This window comes from Pleurodeles waltl, chromosome 6 (assembly GCF_031143425.1).
Source record: "Pleurodeles waltl isolate 20211129_DDA chromosome 6, aPleWal1.hap1.20221129, whole genome shotgun sequence".
Lineage (NCBI taxonomy): Eukaryota > Metazoa > Chordata > Amphibia > Caudata > Salamandridae > Pleurodeles > Pleurodeles waltl.
This window is the reverse complement of record NC_090445.1, coordinates 355,770,154-355,795,747: the sequence shown is the minus strand read 5'-3', so window position 1 is coordinate 355,795,747 and position 25,594 is coordinate 355,770,154. Positions and strand designations below refer to the sequence as shown.

General features: G+C 45.7%; 1 gene segment (V, D, J or C); it reads left to right on the top strand.

The window, feature by feature from the left end:
* The first annotated feature begins 24,056 nt into the window (after positions 1-24,056).
* Positions 24,057-25,385, top strand: LOC138301560 (Ig heavy chain V region MC101-like). The segment is given in 3 exon segments: positions 24,057-24,102; positions 24,209-24,436; positions 25,210-25,385. Coding segments are annotated over 3 exon segments (450 nt in total).
* Positions 25,386-25,594: the final 209 nt, after the last annotated feature.

The window sequence follows — 25,594 nt, the reverse complement described above, 5'->3', positions numbered from 1 at the left end:
ATGTGCATAGCAACTCTTTGGAGTGTCAAAGATGGAATTTCTGGAAGCTCTAGAAAAGAATGCAGTACTGCAGGAAGTCATCAGATTTATCAAAACAGGATGGCCAAAGGATTGAAGTTTGGAGTGTGGTTTGTAGAGTTATGGACAGGTGTCCAACGAACTGCCCTTGGTTGATGGTTTGCTAACCACACATACCTTGTTAATTCCACCTGTAATCCTCAGAAATCTTTATTTGATATATCTCATCACCGTCATTTGGGGGTTTCAGCTACCTCATGTAACATTAAACAGTTTTAATGGTGGCCAGGTTAAGTCTGTGGCCAGGTTTAGATGCCCAAGTAAATAAATATATTGATGAGTGTGAGACATGCTTGGTCTAGGACAAACACTGGAACACTGCAGAATCTAAGTTGCATTCTGTACCCCTAACAGAGGGTCTGTGGGAGAAGATTTCCCTGGATTTTGAAGAGCATTTAAATTACTTCCTAGCAACATGAAGCATATGATTGTGCTTGTTGATTATTTTTTGAAATGGTGTTATTATGATTTATATCTTTACCTCACACCGAGGCTGTTATCTCTTCTCTTAGCAAAATAGTTGAGGGACCCCCAAAGAAATTATTACTGACAATTGGACACTCTTCAAATCTACATAAATGAAAATGAAGTCATTTATTGAGAGTTTTCAAATGAAACATTTGCAGGTAGCCTTATACTCTACTACACCCAATGGCCTTGCTGAGAGTGTTAACAAGTTTGTAAAAGAAGGAGAACAAAATACACTTTCTTCTGAGGTTAGTGTAGAAACATTTCTAATGAAGAAGACTTGGATCTATCTGGTACCCCACAGTTATAGGTTTATCCCCTTTCAAGCTGTTACATATTAATCTACCGAGATAAGCTCTATATCGTGATTCGATGAACGATGTAAAAACATCTAATGACAATGAAAGCATTAGGGAAATGTCCAAAAGAAACAATCATGGAGTGTTACTTCAATAGTAAGCACAATGTAAAAGATGTTCATATTAAAGTTTGAGACTGGGTGATAAATGAAAACCCAATAGGGTTAGAAAAAGAGAATCTAAATTTACCCACCCAACCAGGATTGTAAAAGTGGCCAAGGGAGCAATCTTGTTAGCTAATAAAGGGTGGTGGATTAGAAAGACTCTTGTTAATGGTTCATCTGAACAAGCAAAGAAAATTCATGAAACTAAAGAAAAGGGATTGGAAAAGACTAATAATCAGAATGACAATTCAATTTGGTTTGATGCAGTTTGATGCAATGGGGTTGATGCAGGTATACTGAGAGTATACCTGCAAACACCAGAGGCAGTTGCTTGCAATGATGGTAATGTTTCTGTAAGAAGTTCTGTTGGCATTAATGATCACTGTGTAGTAGCATATGCCATGAATGCCATCACACCCCATACTGATCAGTATGCAATAATTAATGCCATGAATGTGACAAAGTTGATTGACAACAGTATTGTAGAAAACAAACATGTAGGAGAAGATGTTGTGATTTTCTGCACTGTTGCGTAGCTATTTTAGTTATAGCTTTCTACATGTTATTTTAGCAAACTAGGCCTACCGCTGTGAAATTTACCCTAGATATATTTTAACCAACCGCCACACTTACGGTCTTGTTTTATTTCTCTCTATCTAGCTGTTCTTTGCCTAGACCAGCCCTGCATTCTTAAGCAGCCCTGCTTAGAGCATGCAACCCATGAGGGTGAAAGGAAGTCGAGGGGCAGGATGAAGACTGGCTGCTTTGCTACTTGTTATGAAAAACTTATTTTGGAGAATTTAGAAAGAGGCCATTCTCTGGTATGCAGCACATAAACAAAGCCCTTTAACTTATCAACCTATGTTTAGTGTGGCAGTTACTGCTCTGCAAGGAAATAGAGAAAGAGGGTTGGAGAGTCGATGCCTTTCATTTACAAGCAAGATACAAAAATGTAATTACAAAAACAAATAAGGGTAATGTGTGTGAGCTATTTCTAAAGTATTTCATGTCCTTAAAATACAGTGGGCTGATAATACCGATGAGCAACGGCTAACACATGACTGAAGCTGAACCACAGTGGCCACTAACTGTAAATGTTATAATGATCATGTTTTTTTCTTTAAGTACCCCCGTGGAGTACCAAATCCACATACATTGTGTTAGAAATGGGATTTCTGGTTGACAGACAGTCTGTAGTCTGTCCAAGCAGGGACACTCACTCTAATCTAATCAGGGTAAGGGAGGTACAACAGGCCAGGCGGTGGCATCGCCATCCTACACAGAGACACCATCAAAGTCACCACCAGCTCCCAAGACACTATTGACAACACTGAACATATGCACCTCCTCATCCACATTAACAACAACTCCACCCTCAGAGGTATAATAATCTACAGACCACCCGGACCACGCCCCACCTTCTGTGACAGCATCGCCGACAACATCAGCTCGCACGCCCTGTCCTCCACAGACTACATCATCCTTGGTGACTTCAACATTCACTTAGAAAACCTACAAGAACACAACACTACCTCCCTCATAGACAACCTCACCAACCGCAGACTCAAACAACTGGTCACCGCACCCATCCACTCAGCAGGACACACGCTCGATGCAATTTTCACCGCAAGCCAACACATAGCCTACACCCACACCACCGAACTCCTCTGGACTGACCACCACTGTGTCCACTTCTCCTTCACCAAACCCCCCACACACTACCATCAACACACCACACCCTACCGCATGTGGGACAAGATCCCCACAGAACGTCTAAACTCCCAACTGGCCCATAACCCCCCCCACACCAACGACCCCAACACAGGAGTACACAACCTCTCCAAATGGATCACTACCTGTGCAGATACACTAGCCCCCCTCAGAAAACACATCGCCACCTGCAACATCAAGAGCGCCCCATGGTTCACCCCTGAACTCCAAGACTCCAAGCGCAAATGCCGCCAAGGTGAGAAAATATGGCGAATAGAACCTTCCACAACCAACTTCTCCACCCTCAAAACCACCATTCACACCCATCACCAACTCATACGCACCGCCAAAAGAGATCACTACAAGTAACGCCTTGACAATAATTCTCAAAACAGCAAAGAACTCTTCACCATGATCAATGAACTTGCCAAACTCAAAGCCAGCAACATAGACCCCACACACACAGACACAGCCCCTACGGGATGCCCTTTCCAACCACTTCCTCCACAAAATCCTTGACATCCACAACAGCTTCATACCACACACACCCACCACACACACCCAACCCAACCCCCACTCATGACCCCCCACCACACTCTCCACATGGACCCCTGTAGGAAAGTACCATCTTGCCTGGCATGTTACCCCCCCTTTTTCACTGTATATATGTTGTTTTAGTTGTATGTGTCACTGGGACCCTGCTAGTCAGGGCCCCAGTGCTCATAAGTGTGCCTGAATGTGTTACCTGTGTTATGACTAACTGTCTCACTGAGGCTCTGCTAATCAGAACCTCAGTGGTTATGCTCTCTCATTTCTTTCAAATTGTCACTAACAGGCTAGTGACCAATTTTACCAATTTACATTGGCTTACTGGAACACCCTTATAATTCCCTAGTATATGGTACTGAGGTACCCAGGGTATTGGGGTTCCAGGAGATCCCTATGGGCTGCAGCATTTCTTTTGCCACCCATAGGGAGCTCTGACAATTCTTACACAGGCCTGCCACTGCAGCCTGAGTGAAATAACGTCCACGTTATTTCACAGCCATTTTACACTGCACTTAAGTAACTTATAAGTCACCTATATGTCTAACCTTTACCTGGTAAAGGTTGGGTGCTAAGTTACTTAGTATGAGGGCACCCTGGCACTAGCCAAGGTGCCCCCACATTGTCCAGGGCCAATTCCCCGGACTTTGTGAGTGCGGGGACACCATTACACGTGTGCACTACATATAGGTCACTACCTATATGTAGCTTCACAATGGTAACTCCGAATATGGCCATGTAATATGTCTATGATCATGGAATTGCCCCCTCTATACCATCCTGGCATAGTTGGTACAATCCCATGATCCCAGTGGTCTGTAGCACAGACCCTGGTACTGCCAAACTGCCTTTCCCGGGGTTTCACTGCAGCTGCTGCTGCTGCCAACCCCTCAGACAGGCATCTGCCCTCCTGGGGTCCAGCCAGGCCTGGCCCAGGATGGCAGAACAAAGGACTTCCTCTGAGAGAGGGTGTTACACCCTCTCCCTTTGGAAAATGGTGTGAAGGCAGGGGAGGAGTAGCCTCCCCCAGCCTCTGGAAATGCTTTCATGGGCACATTTGGTGCCCATTTCTGCATAAGCCAGTCTACACCGGTTCAGGGACCCCTTAGCCCTGCTCTGGCACAAAACTGGACAAAGGAAAGGGGAGTGACCACTCCCCTGACCTGTACCTCCCCTGGGAGGTGCCCAGAGCTCCTCCAGTGTGCTCCAGACCTCTGCCATCTTGGAAACAGAGGTGCTGCTGGCACACTGGACTGCTCTGAGTGGCTAGTGCCATCAGGTGACGTCAGAGACTCCTCCTGATAGGCTCCTTCAGGTGTTGCTAGCCTATCCTCTCTCCTAGGTAGCCAAACCCTCTTTTCTGGCTATTTAGGGTCTCTGTCTCTTGGGATTCCTTAGATAACGAATGCAAGAGCTCATCCGAGTTCCTCTGCATCTCTCTCTTCACCTTCTGCCAAGGAATCGACTGCTGACCGCGCTGGAAGCCTGTAAAACTGCAACATAGTAGCAAAGACGACTACTGCAACTCTGTAACGCTGATCCAGCCACCTTCTCGACTGCTTTCCTGGTGGTGCATGCTGTGGGGGTAGTCTGCCTCCTCTCTGCACTAGAAGCTCCGAAGAAATCTCCCGTGGGTCGACGGAATCGTCCCCCTGCAACCGCAGGCACCAAAGAACTGCATCACTGGTACCTTGGGTCTCCTCTCAGCACGACGAGCGAGGTCCCTTGAATCCAGCAACTCTGTCCAAGTGACTCCCACAGTCCAGTGACTCTTCAGTCCAAGTTTGGTGGAGGTAAGTCCTTGCCTCCCCACGCCAGACTGCATTGCTGGGAACCGCGAATTTTGCAGCTACTCCGGCCTCCGTGCACTTCCGGCAGAAATCCTTTGTGCACAGTCCAGCCTGGGTCCAAGGCACTCTAACCTGCATTGCACAACCTCCTAAGTTGTTCTCCGGCGACGTGGGACTCCTTTGTGCGACTTCGGGTGAGCACCGTTTCACGCATCCTTGTAGTGCCTGTTTCTGGCACTTCTGCGGGTGCTGTCTGCTGCTGAGAGGGCTCCTTGTCTTGCTCGATGCCCCCTCTGTCCTCAGACGCAATTTGCGACATCCTGGTCCCTCCTGGGCCACAGCAGCATCCAAAAACACTAACTGCACAATTTGCAGCTAGCAAGGCTTGTTGGCGGTCTTTCGGTGGGAAAACACTTCTGCACAACTCTCCACGGCATGAGGGATTTGTCCTCCAAAGGAGAAGTCTCTAGCCCTTGTCATTCTTGCAGAAACCTACGCTTCTACTGTCCAGTAGCAGCATCTTTGCACCCACAGCTGGCATTTCCTGGGCATCTGCCCATCTCCGACTTGCTTGTGACTTTTGGACTTGGTCCCCTTGTTCCACAGGTACCCTCGACTGGAAATCCATCGTTGTTGCATTGTTGGTTTGTGTCTTGCCTGCAGAATTCCCCTATCACGACTTCTATGTCCTTTGGGGAACTTTAGTGCACTTTGCACTCACTTTTCAGGGTCTTGGGGTGGGCTACTTTTCTAACCCTTACTATTTTCTAATAGTCCCAGCGACCCTCTACAAGGTCACATAGGTTTGGGGTCCATTCGTGGTTCGCATTCCCCTTTTGGAGTATATGGTTTGTGTTGCCCCTATCCCTATGTGTCTCCATTGCATCCTATTGTAACTATACATTGTTTGCACTGTTTTCTAATACTATTACTGCATATTTGGTATTGCGTACATATATCTTGTGTATATTTGCTATCCTCATACTGAGGGTACTCACTGAGATACTTTTGGCATATTGTCATAAAAATAAAGTACCTTTATTTTTAGTATATCTGTGTATTGTGTTTTCTTATGATATTGTGCATATGACACTAAGTGGTACTGTAGGAGCTTCACTCGTCTCCTAGTTCAGCCTAAGCTGCTCTGCTAAGCTACCATTATCTATCAGCCTATGCTGCTAGACACCCTATACACTAATGAGGGATAACTGGGCCTGGTGCAAGGTGCAAGTACCCCTAGGTACTCACTAAAAGCCAGTCCAGCCTCCTACAACCCCCACCACATACTAAGAAACTGAAAAAAACATGAACTCCATCCACTCCTGCTCCCCCTCCTACCCCTGCCCACACCGCATCTACAACAAAGCTAGCCCAACCATCGCCCCCATACTCTACAACATAATCAACTCCTCTTTCAACTCGACCACCTGCCCAGATCCCTGGAAGCACGCGGAAATCACTGCTCTCCTAAAAAAATAAACAAGCCGACCCAGAGATCCTCTCCAACTACCGCCCCATCTCCCTCCTCCCTTCCCCCCCAAGGTTGCAGAGAAATTAGTCAACGCCCGCTATCCCACTTCCTCGAAGCAAACAACACTCTTGACCCCTCACAATCCGGGTTTCGCAAAAACCACAGCACGGAAACCGCTCTCATTGCATGCACTGACGACATCAGGACCAAAGTCGACAAAGGCGAGACCGTCGCACTCATCCTCCTAGACCTCTCTGCAGCCTTTGACACCGTCTGCCACCGCACACTCCGCACACGCCTCCACAACATAGGAATTCGCCACAAAGCCTTAGACTGGCTCACCTCCTTCCTCACCGACTGGACCCAGAGAATCCGCCTTCCACCCTTCCACTCCAACACTATTAAGATCACCTGCGGAGTCCCCGAAGGGTCCTCCCTCAGCCCCACACTCTTCAACATCTACATGATCCCCCTAGCCAACATCCTCCGAGCACACGGAATCACTGTCCTCTCCTATGCAAATGACACCTAACTCATCCTCTCCCTCACCCGCAACCCCACCACTGCCAAAACCAACCTACATGTCGCTCTCCTCGACACTGCCAACTGGATGACCACTAACCACCTCAAGCTCAACTAAAAAAAAAAACGAGATCATCATCTTCGGCCCCAACAAAACCACATGGGATGACTCCTGGTGGCCCACCTCCCTAGGCCCCGCACCCACCCCGCAAACCACTTACGCAACCTCGGCATCATCCTTGACCCCCCCCCTCGCCATGACACAGCAAATCAATGCTCTAACCTCCTCCTGCTTCCACACACTCCACACTCTAAAACAATCCTTCAAATGGATTCCCCCAGAAACCAGAAAGACAGTGACCCACGCACTCATCAGCAGCAGACTGGACTATGATAATGCCCTATACGCCGGCACCACACTCAAACTCAAACGCAAACTCCAGAGAATCCAGAACACAGCCGCATGCCATGTCCTTGGCCTCCCCCACCACAAACGAATCTCACCACACCCCAAATCCCTTCACTGGCTCCCCATAGACAAGAGAATCACATTCAAGATCCTCATCCACGCACACAAATCCCTCCACAACACCGGCCCAACCTACCTCAACGAAAGAGTTAACTTCCACATTCCCACACGCAACCTCAGATCAACCGATCTCGCCCTAGCCACAGTCCCCCGCATCCAACGCACCACCACAGGAGGCAGGTCTTACTCCTACCTCACCTCCAAAACCTGGAACTCCCTCCCCACCGACCTTCGCAAAACCAAAGACCTCCTGCTCTTCAGAAAGAACCTCAAGACATGGTTGTTCGATCAGTGACCCTCCCTGCCCCCCCCCCCGATTTCCCCTCCCCACCAGCACCTTGAGACCCTCACAGGTGAGTAGCGTGCTCTACAAATTTTTTGATTGATCGATTGATTGACTCCTAAGACAACTTCTGCTCACCCCTTTGGTAGCTTGGCAATGTGTAAAGTATTTGTATCAAAATGCACAGTAATACAGTGAAAATTCTACAAAATGCACACCACACCAGTTAAGAAAAATAGCCAATATTTATATAAATCAAACAAGAGCAAAACGACAAAAATCCAACATACAAGAAGTATAGTTATGAATTTTTAAAATAATAGACTCTTACTCCATAGAAAACAATGGAAACGTTGTTGTTACACAAAGTACTTGGTTTGCATCAAAAATAAAGCTGCACGGGCGAGGGTGCATCGAAAAGGTCAGTGATGCATCGTTTTTCTCTACCGCAAGGGAGCGATGTGTTAAATTCCAGACAGGGCACTTCGGGTCCACACAGGTTCATGTTGAGTTTGACACCCGGCGATGATGCAAATGAAATCTGGCCATATGGAGACGGAAAACAACGCTGCATGGGGTTTGTGTCATTTTCAGCAGCCACAAGTGGGTGTTGCATGGTTTCTCCAGCCGCAAAGCAGGTGATGCGTAACTTTCCCAGCAGCAATGCAGGCTGTGCATTCATTTCAGCTGCAAAGCAGGTGGCATTTCATTTTTACAGCTGTGTTGCAGGTGGTGTGTCTAAACTTTCCCCGCAGGCTTCATATATGTGAATTTCAGTCCTTGTTTTACCAGCTTCACCTTTCAAGGGCCCAGTGACTATATAGGGCACCACTTTGCAATGCAGGAGTCTTAGCAGGGAGTCACGGTGCTGGCAGAGAAAGTCTTTGATGGCCCTGAGACTTAAAAACAGGAAACAAGCTCAGTCCAAGCCCTTGGAGACACTTCACAAGGAGGAATATACCATAAAGGCCAGTCTTTGTCCTCTTTCAGGCAGAAACAGCAACTACGGGCCAATACCTCAAAGTACAGTCACAGGCAAGGGGCAGTACGCCTCCTCCAGCTCCTCAGCTCTTCTGTTTGGCAGAGGTTCCTCTTGAATCCAGAAGTGATCTGAAAATGTTGGGTTTTCGGTCCACTACTTACACCCCTTTCTGCCTTTGAAGTGAACAAACTTCAAAGGAAGGTCTCTGTTGTTCACAAGAACCTGCCTTGCCCAGGCCTGGTTCCAGATTCACACCAGGGGGTTGGAGACTGCATTGTGTGAGGGCAGACACAGCCCTTTCAGGTGTAAGTGACAAATCCTCCCTACATCTTAGCCAGATGGCCCATCAGGATATACAGGCTACACCCCTGCTCCCTTTGCGTCACTGTCTAGTAGATATTCACAAACAGGCCAAATATCAGTCTGACCCAGACAGGGAATGCACAAGAGGGCAGAGTCGCAGAATGGTTCCAACAAGAAAAAGCCAACTTTCTGAAAGTGGCGTTTTTCAAACTGAGAATCTAAAAAACAACTTTACCAAAAGTTGTATTTTTTTTCAATTGTGAGTTCAGAGACACCAAACTCCAACTTTCTATCTCCTCCCAAAGAGAAACTGCACGTAAAAGATTTTTAAAGGCAGGCCCGATGTTAACCTATGAGAGAGATAGGCCTTGCAAAAGTGAAAAACAAATTTGGCAGTATTTCACTGTTAGGGCATGTAAAACACATCAGTACATGTCCCACCTTCAACATATACTGCATCCTGCCCATGAGGCTACCTATGGCCTACCTTAGGGGTGCCTTAAGTGTATAAAAAGTGAAGGTTTGGGCCTGACAAGTGGGTACACTTGCAAGGTCGAATTGGCAGTTTAAAACTGCACACAGACAGGCACTGGAGTGGCAGGTCTGAGCCATGTTTACAGGGCTACTCATGTGGGTGGCTGTTAGACTGTTCATCCTTGGCGTGGTTTCCCTTAGCTTTTTGCCTCTGTTTCCCAGGTTGTTGACATGTGCAGGACTCTGATTTTGCTGTTTTTGTTACTCTGGGCACTTTACCACTGCTAACCAGTGCTAAAGTGCAAGTGATCCTTTACAAAATGTGTATGTAATTGGTTTATCCATGATTGGCATATTTGATTTATTAGTAAGTCCATAGTACAGTGCACTAGAGGTGCCCAGGGCCTGTAAATCAAATGCTACTAGTGGGCCTGCAGCACTGGTTGTGCCACCCACATAAGTAGCTCTGTAATCATGTCTCAGACCTGCCACTGCAGTGTCTGTGTGTGCAGTTTAACTGTAAATTCGACTTGGCAAGTGTATCCACTTGCCAGGCCTAACCCTTCCCTTTTCTTACATGTCAGACACTCCTAAGGTAGGCCCTAGGTAGCCACAAGGGCAGGGTGCAGTGTATGGTTAAGGTACAACATATAGTAATGTGTTTTATATGTCCTAACAGTGAAATATTGCTAAATTCATTTTTTTCACTGTTGCAAGGCCTGTCCCTCTCATAGGTTAACATGGGGGCTACCTTTAAAACTGATTAAAGTGTAGATTCCCTTTGGGAGTGGATAAACATGAGGAGTTTGGGGTCTCTGAGCTCACAATTTAAAAATACCTCTTTTAGTAAAGTTGATTTTAAGATTGTATGTTTGAAAATACCACTTTTAGAAAGTGAGCATTTTCTTGCTTATACCATTTCTGTGACTCTGCCTCTTTGTGGATTCCCTGTCTGGGTCAGTTTGACAGTTGGGCTGGTTGCACCTCACACTAGACAGTGACACAAAGGGAGCTGGGGTGTAATCTGCATTTCCTGATGAGCCATCTGTACTAGGAGGGAGGGGAGGAGTGGTCATTCACACCTGAAAGGGCTGTGCCTGCCCTCACACAGTGCTGTCTCCAACCCCCTTGTGAGTGTCTGGGGCCTGGCCTGGGCAAGGTAGGATTTCACATTCGAAAGAGACTTTGCTTTGAAGTAGGCCTACTTCAAAGGAGAAATTGGGTATAAGAAGGGCTGCAAAAACCACAGACTTTAGAACACTTCTGGAAACCAAGAGGAACCTCTGCCTGAAGAGAAGCTGAGGAAGAAGAGCTGCCCTGCCTGTGACTGTGCTTTGTGGAGCTATCCTGCAGTTGCTGCTTCTGCCAGAGTATGAGGGCAAAGACTGGACTTTGTGTGCCTTCCATTTTGAGAAGAAGTCCCCAAGGGCTTGATTTAGAGTTTGCCTCCTCTTTTTTGGAGTCCCAGGGACAGCAAAGACTTCTTTCTGCCAGCACCTGGAGTCTCTAGAGAGTCCTGTGTTCTGCCCTGTGGTACCCATCCAGTTCCTGGGACCCTGAAAGGAGAAGCTGGCAGCCTAAGAGGAGGAAATCCATGCACAGAGCGCCGTGCTGGGAAATGATTGACGCAATTCTGATCTGCTGCTGAGGACGCGCCGCCGGCTTTGAGGCTGAAAATTGACACTAGCCTGAAACGCAACTGAAGAATCAACGCAAGGAGCTAGAGAAACGACACACAGCATCGCTGACAGAGGCTGGGAGATCGCAATCCGTGCTGCATGGTTTTTGGATCATCGTGCGGCTGCATTTCTGATGCAAGCACCGCTGGGCATGTAACACCAACGCAAGGCCTGTCTGGAGTGTGCTGACTTTAGCACTGGTTAGCAGTGGTAAAGTGCCAAGAGTAACAAAACCAGCAAAAACAGATTACAGTACACAGTAAAAACATGGGAAGCAGAGACAAAAAAGACAGGGGAGACTATGCCAAGGATGCAAGGTCTAACACATTGGCTTGCAATCCACAAGAGGGTTCTCTTTAAGGTACAGTTGGTGTTTTCAGCCTTCAATCGCTCCGGCCAAAGATATATCTAAATGATCAGTTCTGCCATTATCTGCCTAAACAATCTCTGAGATCCTCCACTGAAAAGTTCTAGAAACCTTCAACATTCTGACTAAGATCGTGAGGGGGAAAGTCTTTTGCAGTTTTAGGTTCAAAAGCCTGGAACCTTCTTCTCAGCAGGTTGTGCACCATTGGATCTGATTTGGTATTTAAAAAAGAACTTAAAAGATGGCTATTCCAGCCCACCGACTCCCTGTGTTTTTCATTATTTTAATACTCACTAGTCACTTGTGGGTAGCTCTGTGCCAGGATGCTCTTTTTTGAGTGACAGCTGTGCTTTATCAAATAATTTCATTCATTCATATATATTTCATGCATTCATATATAATGGTTATTCAGATACCAATGTCAAATATAAAATGCACATATAGTCATGTCACAATTCACTGTAACATGATGCTCAAGTCTGCTTCGCTATATTCATAGTATTCTGTAGGGATCAAGTTCTCTGTTCCAGGAATTGTTTTAAATAATGAAGAAAGATTTCATGGAAGCTGATAATTTCACTTCTCTTTAATGTTTGTCACACAATAAGCACAGTTCCACAGAGTGTAAGTAGGAAACATGTGCCAAGGCCTTTCTGCTATTCTTAAAGGTTCAATTTGTATCAGATGCATTATGTGCTCTAAGAGAAAATTAATGCCAGGGACTAGAGATGGAGCCATACAGAACGGTATCATCTTCCTTTGATGAGGTCTATGAGAGGCACATTTAGCCTTCACTCAGTGGGCTTATCTTCCACCATTGTAGACACTACTATTTTGCTGAACATTTGTTCTATTTTTCAGAAAAGGTTTGCAGGTGTGAGCCATCTTTGAAACTCAAATTAAGCCCTTTTTAGTGCTACGTTTAGCTTAGTTAGCTGAAGAAATGAAGGAGGGATAATGTTGGAAATGGCCCTTCTGCAGGGTTATCCCCAGACTTTTTGCCTTCCTCCTTCTCTTTTTCTGACCTCATTTTTGCTGGTTTTTAGACTCTGCGCACTTTACCACAGCTAACCAGTGCTAAAGTGCATATGCTCTCTCCCTTTAAACATGGTAACATTGCATAATACCCAATTGGACTATTTAATTTACCTATAAGTCCCTAGTAATGTGCACTGTATGTGCCTAGGGCCTGTAGATTAAATGCTACTAGTGGACCTGCAGCACTGGTTGTGTCACCCACTTAAGTAGCCCCTTAACCTGGTCTCAGGCCTGCCATTGCAAGGCCTGTGTGTGCAGTTTCACTGCCACTCCGACTTGGCATTTAAAAGTACTTGCCAAGCCTAAAACTCCCCTTTTTCTACATATAAGTCACCCCTAATGTGTGCCCTAGGTAACCCCTAGAGCAGGGTTCTGTGTGGGTAAAAGGCAGGACATGTACCTGTGTAGTGTACATGTCCTGGTAGTGCAAAACTCCTAAATTCGTTTTTATACTACTGTGAGGCCTGCTCCCTTCATAGGCTAACATTGGGGCTGCCCTCATACATTATTGAAGTGGTAGCTGCTGATCTGAAAGGAGTAGGAAGGTCATATTTAGTATGGCCAGAATGGTAATACAAAATCCTACTGACTGGTGAAGTTGGATTTAATATCACTATTCTAGAAATGCCACTTTTAGAAAGTGAGCATTTCTTTGCACTTAAATCCTTCTGTGCCTTACAATCCACGTCTGGCTGGGTTTAGATGACAGCTCCTTGTGCATTCACTCAGACACACCCCAAACACAGGGTACTCAGCCTCACTTGCATACATCTGCATTTTGAATGGGTCTTCCTGTCCTGGGAGGGTGGAGGGCCTGCCCTCACACAAAGGACTGCCACAACCCCTACTGGGACCCTGGTAGACAGGATCGAACTGAAAGGGGACCTGGTGCACTTCTTAGCCACTCTTTGAAGTCTCCCCCACTTCAAAGGCATATTTTAGTATAAAACAGGGCCTCTGCCATACCACCTCAGACACTTGCTGGAGAAGAAACCTGAACCAGAACCTGCATCCTGCCAAGAAGAATTTCCTGGCTGCTCAAAGGACTCACCTGACTGCTTTCTACAAAGGACTGCTTCCTTGCTGTTGGCCTGCTGCCTTGCTGAACTCTTCTCTTGCTGCAGAAGTGCTCTCCAAGGGCTTGGATAGAGCTTGCCCCCTGTTCCCTGAAGTCTCAGGACCAAAAAGACTTCTTTCTTTCAACTGCACTCCTTGTGCGCCGAAAATTTTGACGCACAGCTTACTCCGCGGTGAAAAATTCACCACACGCCGATCCGGAAAGACGCCGCTCGACCCCGCAAGGAAGACATCGATGCGACGTGCACAGCCCACCGGAATGACGCGCAGCCGGACAACAAGCCCAGGAATCCACGCACAGACCCCGGGACATCTGGGAATCCCACAAACCACAGAGGAGAAGGGTCCGCGTGCCGGAAAACGACGCACGTCGTCCCCAAGTGAAAAATAATGACGCAAGTCTGTGTGTGAAGGGGCGAAACTGACACACACACCATTTTTCTTCCCGGAAAACGACGCACGTCTCCCCGCGTGGAAAATAACGACACAAGTCTGTGTGTGAAGGGGCGAAACCGATGCACACACCATTTTTCCACGCATCTCCTCCTCTGCGGCCCTCAGCAGAGATTTTCCACTCCAAACCAGGTACTTTGTGCTTGAAAGAGACTTTGTTTGCTTTTTAAAGACCTTAAGACACTTTATATCACTTTTCAGTGATATCTCTACAAATTCATATTGCATCTTTTATCGTTTTGACCTGCAAATACCCAGATAAATATTATATATTTTTCTAAACACTGTGTGGTGTATTTTTGTGGTGCTATATTGTGGTATTGTATGATTGATTGCACAAGTGCTTTAAACATTGCCTTCTAAGTTAAGCCTGACTGCTCAGTGCCAAGCTACCAGAGGGTGGGCACAGGATAATTTGGATTGTGTGTGACTTACCCTGACTAGAGTGAGGGTTCTTGCTTGGACAGGGGTTAACCTGACTGCCAACCAAAAACCCCATTTCTAACAGATAATATAAAGAGAGCTCTATGAAATCACCAATAAGTTACAATACCATTTGCTGTTCACTCTTTTGAAAAATACGTTTTCCACTTTTTTGTTGAATTTTGTAATAGCTACCAAGATAGGAATTTGATTTACAAATATATCTTTAAAATAGATCCATGCCTTAATAGTGCTTTTGAGAGAGGGCTTGAGTTCTGCTCTCCCTGTGATATCTCTCAGGATTCATCAGAAGAAAGAATGCATCTCACTCAAATGGTGCTCAGTGGGTAGGGGTGGTTGCAGTCGAACTGGCTTTTTCTCTTGGGTGGAACATTGACAGTCTTTAGTGCCAAGGGGTCAAGAGAGCCTATTTCCAATTTCTGGGCACTGTTGTGGAAAATTCAGAAAATTGTATCAGAAGGGGCTGCCCAAAACCCCGTCTCTGATTGTTGTATATGTGTATGCTGTGTAGTGTTTGTTATGTTGTGTTTGGTGACAGGAGATCTCCCCAGACAGCTGCAGACAAGACTTAAAAAGAGTCTCCTTTATCTTCCTCTAGAGAGTGACTGTAATGTTAAACATTAAAGTGAAATGATACTCAAAACATTTGGTTTGTGAATTGGAATCATTGGTTAAATCAAACAATCTCTGGCCTTTACATAAAACAGATTTCCAAGAGCACTGTGGGACTAAATACCATCTTATAACCCTTTCATTAAGAATCCATTGAAGAGGACACACAAATGAAGCCTTACTGTATGCCTTGTTTATTGACTCAAGGCAGCATTTCACTATGATTATCCGATCATGGTTTATTGTCAGCTAAAGTAGCAGATTGGGGTATTCTGGGTCCCATTTAGAGTTTTTGATTGTGTACTTCTCAGATATTTGGCTGTGGGCAATATTTTGAACCACTGCGCTGTCCTATGAAAACATCTACAGAACAATAGTGAATAATGGGCTAAGGTTAAAATACAGAATTACAGAGAAGTGAGCTAGAGAGAATCTCACTTTCCCTGGGTCATTTGAAAAGGGGGGGGGGCGCTATTGCCCACTTTGCCCATGCCTTAACACGTCTCTAACTATATTTGAATTTTGAAAATCCTATATGCTGCCTGGCAAAGGTTGAAAATATTTTTTGGGTAAACACTACATGCTGCGCATGTTGGGGCGTTACATTTACATTTATGACATCTGTGCCTTAAAGAGTGTTGTCCCCCCAGGAGAGGCACATCTCTTGAAGACGCTTTGGTGATTCTCTTACGGAAGTGGCTTGCTAGGATGACGTGTTCATCTTTCACCAAAGGGTAACCATAGTCTTTCCTAACTGCATCAATATCATTGATGCTAAAGCGTAAATTAACCTAGCTATACCCAGTAGCGTTGCAAGCTCGCAATTGGTCCTTGTGTGAGCAGGGGTAATGTTTGCCTCTGCCTACCTATTGGGTAGTAAAAGACAGGGAAACCATTGAGGCAGTGAGCTCCTCAGACACTGGGCCTCAGAGACCCTGCTCCTGCTGCACCATTGATAGCTACGCTCCTGGATGCGCCTCAGTCTCTTTCTCATATGGCAAGTTTGAGCATGTTAGAAGAAGATAAATACTGCACCTCACTGCAACTGCAAAGAGGACACACTGGCATAAAATATATCTGCCTTTGTCCAGAATTAAGTGATTTGAGTAATCATTTACTCATTTTTTTAAATATCTAGATTTTGTATCGCGCAAAGATTTTATGTTTTATACTTGAAAGGAGCAATCCACAGAATACCATTTGCTGTTTCAATTTTATGAAATGCACATAAAAAACGCTTGCAAAACTTTAAGGATCTGATATATTGTCTATTTTAAATTAGTTTCCCAGACATTGTGCATAATTACTTTTTTGTTTTTAGTTGTTGTACTTAGGCCCTCAGCTGGAGTATTTACAATGTTGAATATTACTGTTTATTTATTCCATTATATAACCATTTATGATTGTTTTTTCTAGATGTGTATAAACAATTTTGAAAATGAATCTGAATCTCGCTCCTAACCAGCTCTTTAGGGTTTCCGTCGTTGCATCTCAGGAGAGTAGTCATAAAGTACAGGATGACCTCCCACCCCTGAGGCTAGTGGCTATTAATCGTTAAAAATGCATTGGGTTTTATCTAGTACGAAGCATTCCTCCATACAGCAGTGCGTTACTGGAACATAAAGGAAGGTATTCAAAGGTAATGTATATTGTGTGGAGACTAGCTCTTAAATCATGGCATTTTTGCATCTATTTCTTCTATTGATTTCATTTGCTATACAGCCTGGTTGTTAGGGGTGGACCAGCTCCTAAAGGTTTGAGACATCCTCAGGCCATAGGATGACTCTGGCTCAGCTCGGGGTCCTCTCGGACCCTCGAGCCCATAATCAGCCTAGATTTTCATGTGGCTCTTGCTTCGTACCCACATTCTAACCTATTACACCAAGAATTAAAAGCAAATCATTATTGTTTGATGTAAAACAAGGGACAGAAAAGGATACCCATATATTAGATGAATTGCACAATTTGAAATCAGAAACTCAGGTGTCAATCCGGGCTTTACCAAATTGTGTGATCAGACGCAAATATTTTATTTCACTGATCTCCCTTTTAATTCATTATCACATAGGAGAGCCCCATTAAATACTCAAATTCAGTACCTGCACTGCACAAAAACATCTTGTGTTTGATTTAATCGACTATAAAATTGCCTCATATATAATAAATATTAAAGCCACACAAGTTTGCATGACAAGGGTCCTGCTGCTTAGTTGACCACAGGCATTTTTGTCAGGCTGGGCAGTGCATGAATGTTTTTCACTTCATGTTTAACATTAACAACTAATGGCCATATGTACCCTTCATTTTTGCAGTTGCAAACAGGACATTTGGGACTGCAAAAATGCATTTTGGAAGGTATGAATTCCATTTTTTGATTTGGTAACATGTTACCAAATCCCAATTTGGAATTGTGAATACATATCGATTTGGTATTAGAAAGGGGCATGTTCAGGGCATCCCTTCCTAATACCGAATCTCAGCGGTATGTAGGAATGTTTTGTGACTGAAAGGCAGTTGCAAATCATTTGCATTTTACCACCTCTTTCAAGTAGGTGGTAACCCATTTACAAATGGAAGGGGGTCCCCAAGAGACCCATTTCCCTTTCTGAATGATAGCAAAAATGTTTTTTAGGGACAGGCGGATCACTGGCAACTCTTAAACAAGCATTTGCAATTCAATGGGTCTCCCGTTTACTCGAGTTAGAGCTATTAGCGTTGTAAACTCCTAACCAGACTTTTCTTGCTGCATAAGCTCAAAAGTAACCCAGTTTCACATAAGCGAGCCGACGGCCACCATGAGTGCAAAGCAAACACACAAAAGAAAACAGAAGTCCGCTTTCTGTGAAATTTATCTGCAAAAGTGCAATTATCCGTGTAATCTCAAAAGTGCAATTATCCAGGCAACAGGCAAAAGTGCAAATATCCATGTAACAGGGTCGATGTCATGGGAACACATTTTTAGTGTTCGACTGAACAAAAAGGCAAAGAGTGAAACAAAGCAGCATCTACTAAAATATCAAAGCGGCTGGTCCACCTAAAACTGATAGCATGCCTGTGTACATGGACAAAGAACAGGGAAATACTTAATAAAAGTCCTGAAGTGCTGGACTTGTTGCAGGGTAAAAAAATAATATTTTATGAAAATGAAAGCACATATTTGCCTGGGCACAGTATGGTTTAACATAAGATTGGATGCAGGAAAATGAAGCGTTTGGTGTCCCTGCCACTTGAGAATGCTACAGTCCTGTCTATGCCTGGGTGTGACTAATGGACAGGGCAGGCCCATGCATTGTAAAGACCAATAGGATCGCCATGGGACAGAGTGGAAGTGTCCAGGTTCTCCAAAATATGTACTGGTGGGCCCACTGGCACCCCCGGCACAATGTAACCAGTGGGTTAAGGAGAGGGCACTGATGGCCATAAAGATAGGATGGTGGGTAGTTATTAAGTAAGGTTTCATTTTAAGATGTACGTTAGCATAAGGTCAATGCCCTTAATTTTGAATCTATTTTACTCAATGTAGTGGTAATCTCAGAAGTGGTAACCTCAACAGTGGTAATCCCTGTAGTGATAATCACAGTGGTAGCAATCACAGTAGTGGTAATCACAGTAGTGATAATCTCAGCAGTGATAATCCCTGCAGTGGCAATCTCAGAGGTAGTAACCACAGTAGTGGTAATATCAGTTGTGGTAATCTCAGTGGCAGTAATCCCTGAAGTGGGAATCTCAGCAGTGGTAATCCTTGCTGTGATAATTTCAACATGGTAATCTCAGCAGAGCTAATCCCTGCAGTGATAATCTCGGAGGTAGTAATCACAGTAGTGGTAACCTCAGCAGTGGTAAACCCTGCAGGGGTAATCTTAGAGGTAGTAATCACAGTAGTGGTAATATAAGCAATGGTACTCTCATAGTTAATAATCACAGAAGTGGTAATATCAGCAGTGGTAATCCCTGCAGTGGTACTCTCAAAGGTAGAAATCACAGTAGTGGTAATTCAGCAGTGGTAATCCCTGCAGTGGTAATCTCTGCAGTGGTAATCTCAGCAGTAGTAATCACAGTAGTGGTAATCTCAGCAGTGGTAATCCCTGCAGTGGTAATCTCAGAGGTAGTAATCAAGGTAGTGGTAATTCACCATTGGTAATCCCTGCAGTGGTGATCCCTGCATTGGTAATCTCAGTGGTAGTAATCACAGTAGTGGTATTCACAGTAGTGATGATCTCAGCAGTGGTAATCCCTGCAATGATAATCCCAGAGGTAGTAACCACAGTAGTGGTAATATCAGTAGTGGCAATCTTAGTGGTAGTAATCACATCAGTGGTAATCTCAGCAGTGGCAATCCCTGCAGTGGTAATCTCAGATGTAGTAATCCCAGTAGTTGGAATCTCAGCAGTGGTAATCCCTGCAGTGATCATTTCAACTGCGGTAATCTCAACAGAGGTAATCCCTGCACTGGTAATGTCAGAATTTGTAATCACAGTAGTGGTAACCTCAGCAGTGGTAACCCCTGCAGGCATAATCTCAGAGGTAGTAATCACAGTAGTGGTGATATCAGCAGTAGTAATCTCAGAGTTAGTAATTACAGTAGTGGTAATCTCAGCAGTGGTAATCCTTGCAGTGGTACTCTCAGCAGTAGTAATCACAATAGTGGTAATAACAATAGTGGTAATCTCAGCAGTGGTAATCCCTGCAGGGGTAATCTCAGATGTAGTAATCACAGTAGTGGTAATATCAGTAGTGGTAATCTCAGTGGAAGTAATCACATCAGTGGTAATCTCAGCAGTGGTAATCCCTGCAGTGGTAATCTCAGAGGTAGTAATCCCAGTAGTGGTAACCTCAACAATGTTAATCCCTACAGGGGTAATCTCAGAGGTAGTAATCACAGCAGTGGTAATCTCAGAGTTAGTAATCAGATTGGTGGTAATCTCAGCAGTGGTAATCCCTGCAGTGGTACTTTCAGAAATAGTAATCACAGTAGTGATAATTCAGCAGTGGTAGTCCCTGCAATGGTAATCCCTGCAGTGGTAATCTCAGTGGTAGTAATCACAGTAGTGGTAATCACAGTAGTGGTAATCACAGCAATGGTAATCCCTGCAGTGGTAATCTCAGAGGTATAATCATAGTAGAGGTAATCTCTGCAGTGATAATCCCTGCAGGGATAATCTCATAGGTAGTAATCACAGCAGTGGGAATTTCAGTAGTCGTAATCCCTACAGTGGTACTCTCAGAGGTAGTTATCACAATAGTGGTAATTCAGAGGTGGTAATCACAATAGTGGTAATTCCTCAGTGGTAATCCATGCAGTGGTAATTTCAGAGGGGCTAATTTCTATGTAGTTGATTCTAAGTAGCGGTATATGGACTTCAGTGTATTTTAGGTGATGACATACAACCCTTCGTGCTGGGTCCTTGTCTGATATGTTCATTGCATTTGCGTGTGAATAACGCTCAAACATGTTCTGTTTTTAGGGAACCGAAGTCCACTGGCAGTGAAATTTATCTGCAAAAGTGCAATTATCCATGTAACCACAAAAATGCAATTATCCATGTAACTGGGTCGATGTCATGGAAAATTGTCGACTTCTGCCTAGCGAGATCGCGTTGCCTACGAAATAAAGAGAAAAAGTGCAGAAACCATAAGGAAAACACAGAGCCTCGTATGTTTTCAGTAGTTGGCCGGTGAGTTGAGAAGGGCTAAACACTGGAAGAGGCATGACGTATGCATGCCTTCCACTAATGAAATCAAGTTAATTTTAAAAGGCAAGCCCACAAACCAACTGAACGGATGGGCTTGACATGGGCGTGGTTAAAAGCTCACAGAGAGATTACACCAGGGACAGAGCACTTTGTGCTCGACCCTAAAAATTTTAAAATAACTTTCCATTTTTTTTATTTAAACACATCCAATTTTCCTTTAAGGAAAATGGGCTGCATTTAACAAAAAAACATGCTTCATTAAAAAAACAATAACAGACATAGGCCCTCATTCTGACCTTGGCGGTCGGCGGAGAGGCGGCGGTCGGACCGCGAACAGACCGGCGGTCAGAAAAATGGCATTCTGACCGCGGCGGTCACCGCCGCGATCGACCGCCACTTCCCCACTCCGACCGCCACGGCGGTCATGACCGCCGGGCTGGAGTTTGCGCACTCCGGCCTGGCGGTCGTCCCAAGACCGCCAACGGTATCATGACCCTGCCTACCGCCGCGGTTTCTGGCGGTCGGGAACCGCCATGCGAACCATGGCGGTAAGCACTATCGGGGCCAGGGAATTCCTTCCCTGGCACTGATAGGGGTCTCCCCCACCCCCCACTACCCACCCGAGTCCTCCCCCCACACCCTCCACCCCCCTGCAACCCCCCAGAGGTGGTACGAACCCCCTCCCCACCCCCACCCCGACATGCACATACATGCACCCCGACATGCACACACCCCCAACATGCACATATACACACCCCCTACACACACATACACAACGGGGACACATACCCGCACACATACATGCAGACATGCGCACCTGCCGAACAGCACACATTACCCATAGACACAGCAGCACCCCCCGCCCGCATACACGCACTCACACACCCCCTCTACACACTCACACGCACACCCCCATGCACGCCCACATCACACAACACCCCCCCTTCCCCTCCCCTCACGGACGGTCAACTTACCTTGTGCGTTGGTCCTCCGGGAGGCGACGGGAGCCATGGGGAGGTGACCGCCAACAGAACACCGCCAACAGAAGACCGCCACACAGATATGTGGGTCGTAATTCTGTGGGCGGTGTTCTGCTGGCATGGCGGTGGAGGTTGACCAGTCTCCACTTTTCCGCCGACCGCCAGTGTGGCTGCTGGCGGTTTCCCGGCGGAACGCTCCCAGCGGTCGGAATGCGCACAGCGGCATACCGCCGCGGTCGGCGGTCTTCACCGCGGCGGTAACTCGGCGGTCTCGCGAAAAGACCGCCAAGGTCAGAATGAGGGCCATAGTGGCCTGCTGACCCCAGCAGGCCACCATCCCTGTGATTTTAGCATTTCTTAATGGGTCACAAATTTGGACCTGCATCATTAATTTAATGAGGTAGGTCGATTTGCAGCCCATTAGGAAATCCTAAATGGAACTCACAGTTTCATACATTCAAATAGCAATTTCCTAATTGCCATTCACAGAGAATCACAAAAAGGTAATTGCTTTTTGAAATAATGATGCATCTGGCCCTAAAACCTTTAATAAATGTCTCACCATGTAGTGATATAATCTGATATTATAAGGCGAAAAAATTCTGAGTATTAAGAAATAAGCTTTTTTTAATTATGAAGAGTCGTTATGCTATTTTTACATGATAGTTGTTACATGGTTTACATGGCAAATATTTTCATGGCTCGGCTCTTACATAAGTTTCTTGGGTCAGATTTATCATGCATTTTACCATTTGCAAACTGCCCGATTCACAGATTTGTGCCATTTGTGACTGGTAAAAGGCATTTTGGTATGTATGAATTACAAATTGCAATTTGGTAACATGTTACCAAATTGCAATTTGGAAGTGCAAATACATACCTATCCAGTATTAAGAAGGGGTGTGTTCAGGGAGCCCTTCCCAATACTGAATAGCAGAGGTATGTAGGAATTTTGGCCCGTATTTATACTTTGTTAGCGCCGCATTTGCGCCGCTTTTTGACGCAAAGGCGGTGCAAACTTACAAAATACAATAGGATTTCGTAAGTTTGCGCCGCTTTTGCGTCAAAAAGCAGCGCAAATGCGGCGCTAAAAAAGTATAAATATGGGCCTTTCTGTCACTGAAATGCAGTCAAAAAACATTCACATTTTACTACCTAAGTTAAGTATGTGGTAACCCATTCGCAAATGGGAAGGGGTCCACAAGAGACCCCTTCCCCTTTGTGAATGGTTGTGAAAATATTTTTTAAGAGCAGGCAGTGGTCCCAAGGACCACTGCCTACTCTTAAGAAATTAAAAGAACATTTTTCATTTTTCTGTTTTTAAATGCATCCCATCTCTAGGGAAAATGGGATGCAGTTAAAAAAACGATTGCTTTATTTAAAAGCAATCACAGACAGGGTGGTCTGCTGACCCCAACAGGACACCATCCCTGTGATTTTTGCATTTCCAAAACGGTCGCAAATTGCGACCAACCTCGTTAATAATGATGAAGTAGGTTGATTTACGTCCCACTAGGAATAGCTAAATGAAACTCTATGAGTAGTGATAGAAATAGTGATTACCTAAGAGATTTGCAGAGAATCACAGTTAATTGCTGTTTCTAATAATGATACATCTGGCCCTTTGAGCCAAGCAAGACTCTTGGCTCGAGTTCTGCTCAGCTCATCCTCTTAATTTGTTGGCTCACCCACCTCTACTAGGTGTATATCACTGGTATGCCTGGATGAAGTAATCAATTTCGATAACCTCATCTCTTATTATAATGATTTATCGCATTGCCCCGTTTGACACCATCGGCTGCTCTCTTTTCAGAGGCTTCCGTGTGGTGCTTACGGCCGTTTCATTGATCCTTCTAAAAGATCCAAATGAGAAATGTAGTTTTGTAAAGGAAAATGCCCCCTTGCACGGCAAACACCAGAGACTACCGGATTCTGCCTGTTCTATCTTCTGACAGAATGTTTTCATTTATAATGTTATACTGTGCTTGCTAACTCATTTACATATGCAAATACATCTGAGTGGTCCTTCTTTAAATCGAAGCTCCTCAGTCCAGTTTGTGAGCTGTGTTCAGTGGATGTTTTGCCACTTGCGTCATGAATACCCTATTTGTCTCGCTCTTCCTAGCAGTCTTTCCATCATGTAAGTTTAGTTTGATTCAATCACTGTTATTCAAACAAAACCCACAATTCCATTACAACGCCGCGATATTCTGCTCTTTTGAATTGATGGTATTATTTGTTTCCAGGTGTTTATTCCCAGATTCAGCTGGTGGAGTCTGGCCCGGGGGTCGTGAAGCCGTCGGGGGTCTGCAGCATCACCTGCACAGTGTCCGGATTCTCCATCACGATCTATAGTGTACACTGGGCCCGCCAACCGCCAGGGAAAGGGCTGGAGTGGCTTGGAGTTATCTGGAGCGGAGGAAGCACAGAATACTCTTCAGTCTTTAAGGGCCTGATTACAACTTTGGAGGACGGTGTTAAACCGTCCCAAAAGTGACGGATATACCACCTACCGTATTATGAGTTCCATAGGATATAGGGCCTCATTCCGACCCGGACGGGCGGCGGACGCCGCCCGCCGGGCGGAAACCGCCCAAACACCGCCCCGCGGTCAGAAGACCGCGGGGGGCATTTCAACTTTCCCGCTGGGCCGGCGGGCGATCTGCAAAAGATCGCCCGCCGGCCCAGCGGGAAAGCGCCTTCCACGAGGATGCCGGCTCCGAATGGAGCCGGCGGAGTGGAAGGTGTGCGACGGGTGCTGTGGCACCCGTCGCGCTTTTCAGTGTCTGCTAAGCAGACACTGAAAAGCAATGTGGGGCCCTGTTAGGGGGCCCCTGCAGTGCCCATGCCATTGGCATGGGCACTGCAGGGGCCCCCAGGGGCCCCACGACACCCGTTCCCGCCAGCCAGGTTCTGGCGGTGTAAACCGCCAGAACCAGGCTGGCGGGAAGGGGGTCGGAATCCCCATGGCGGCGCAGCTTGCTGCGCCGCCATGGAGGATTCCCATGGGCAGCGGGAAACCGGCGGGAGACCGCTGGTTTCCCGTTTCTGACCGCGGCGTTACCGCCGCGGTCAGAATGCCCATGAATGCACCGCCAGCCTGTTGGCGGTGCATTCGCTGCCCTCGGCCCTGGCGGATTCAATCCGCCAGGGTCAGAATGAGGGCCATAATGGACTCGTAATACGGTAGGTGGTATATCCGCCACTTTTGGGACGGTTTAACACCGTCCTCCAAAGTTGTAATCAGGCCCTAAAAGCCGACTTTCAATTACGAGAGACACGTCAAAGAGTGAAGTTTATTTTCAAATGACTGGAATGGGAGCAGCAGACTCGGCCAAGTACTTCTGTGCCAGAGACTCACAGCGAGAGAGAGGAAGGAAGGGCTCGTGCAAATACTGCCTTGAAATCCCCCGGTGGGTTTGAAGTGAACTGAACTCTTATTTTACAAATGCCTGGTGATATTTTATAGAAAATGGAGCCTTTTTAGCAAATATAGTACTAGCAGCTAGAAAACTATTGTGGACACCTCCAGAGTAAAACCTGAATTCCTGCAGGGATTACTTTACAGCTGAGGGGTAGTGCTAGAGATTTAAAAGCCTTCCAGCAAGTGAATGTGTAATAACTTGCAATAA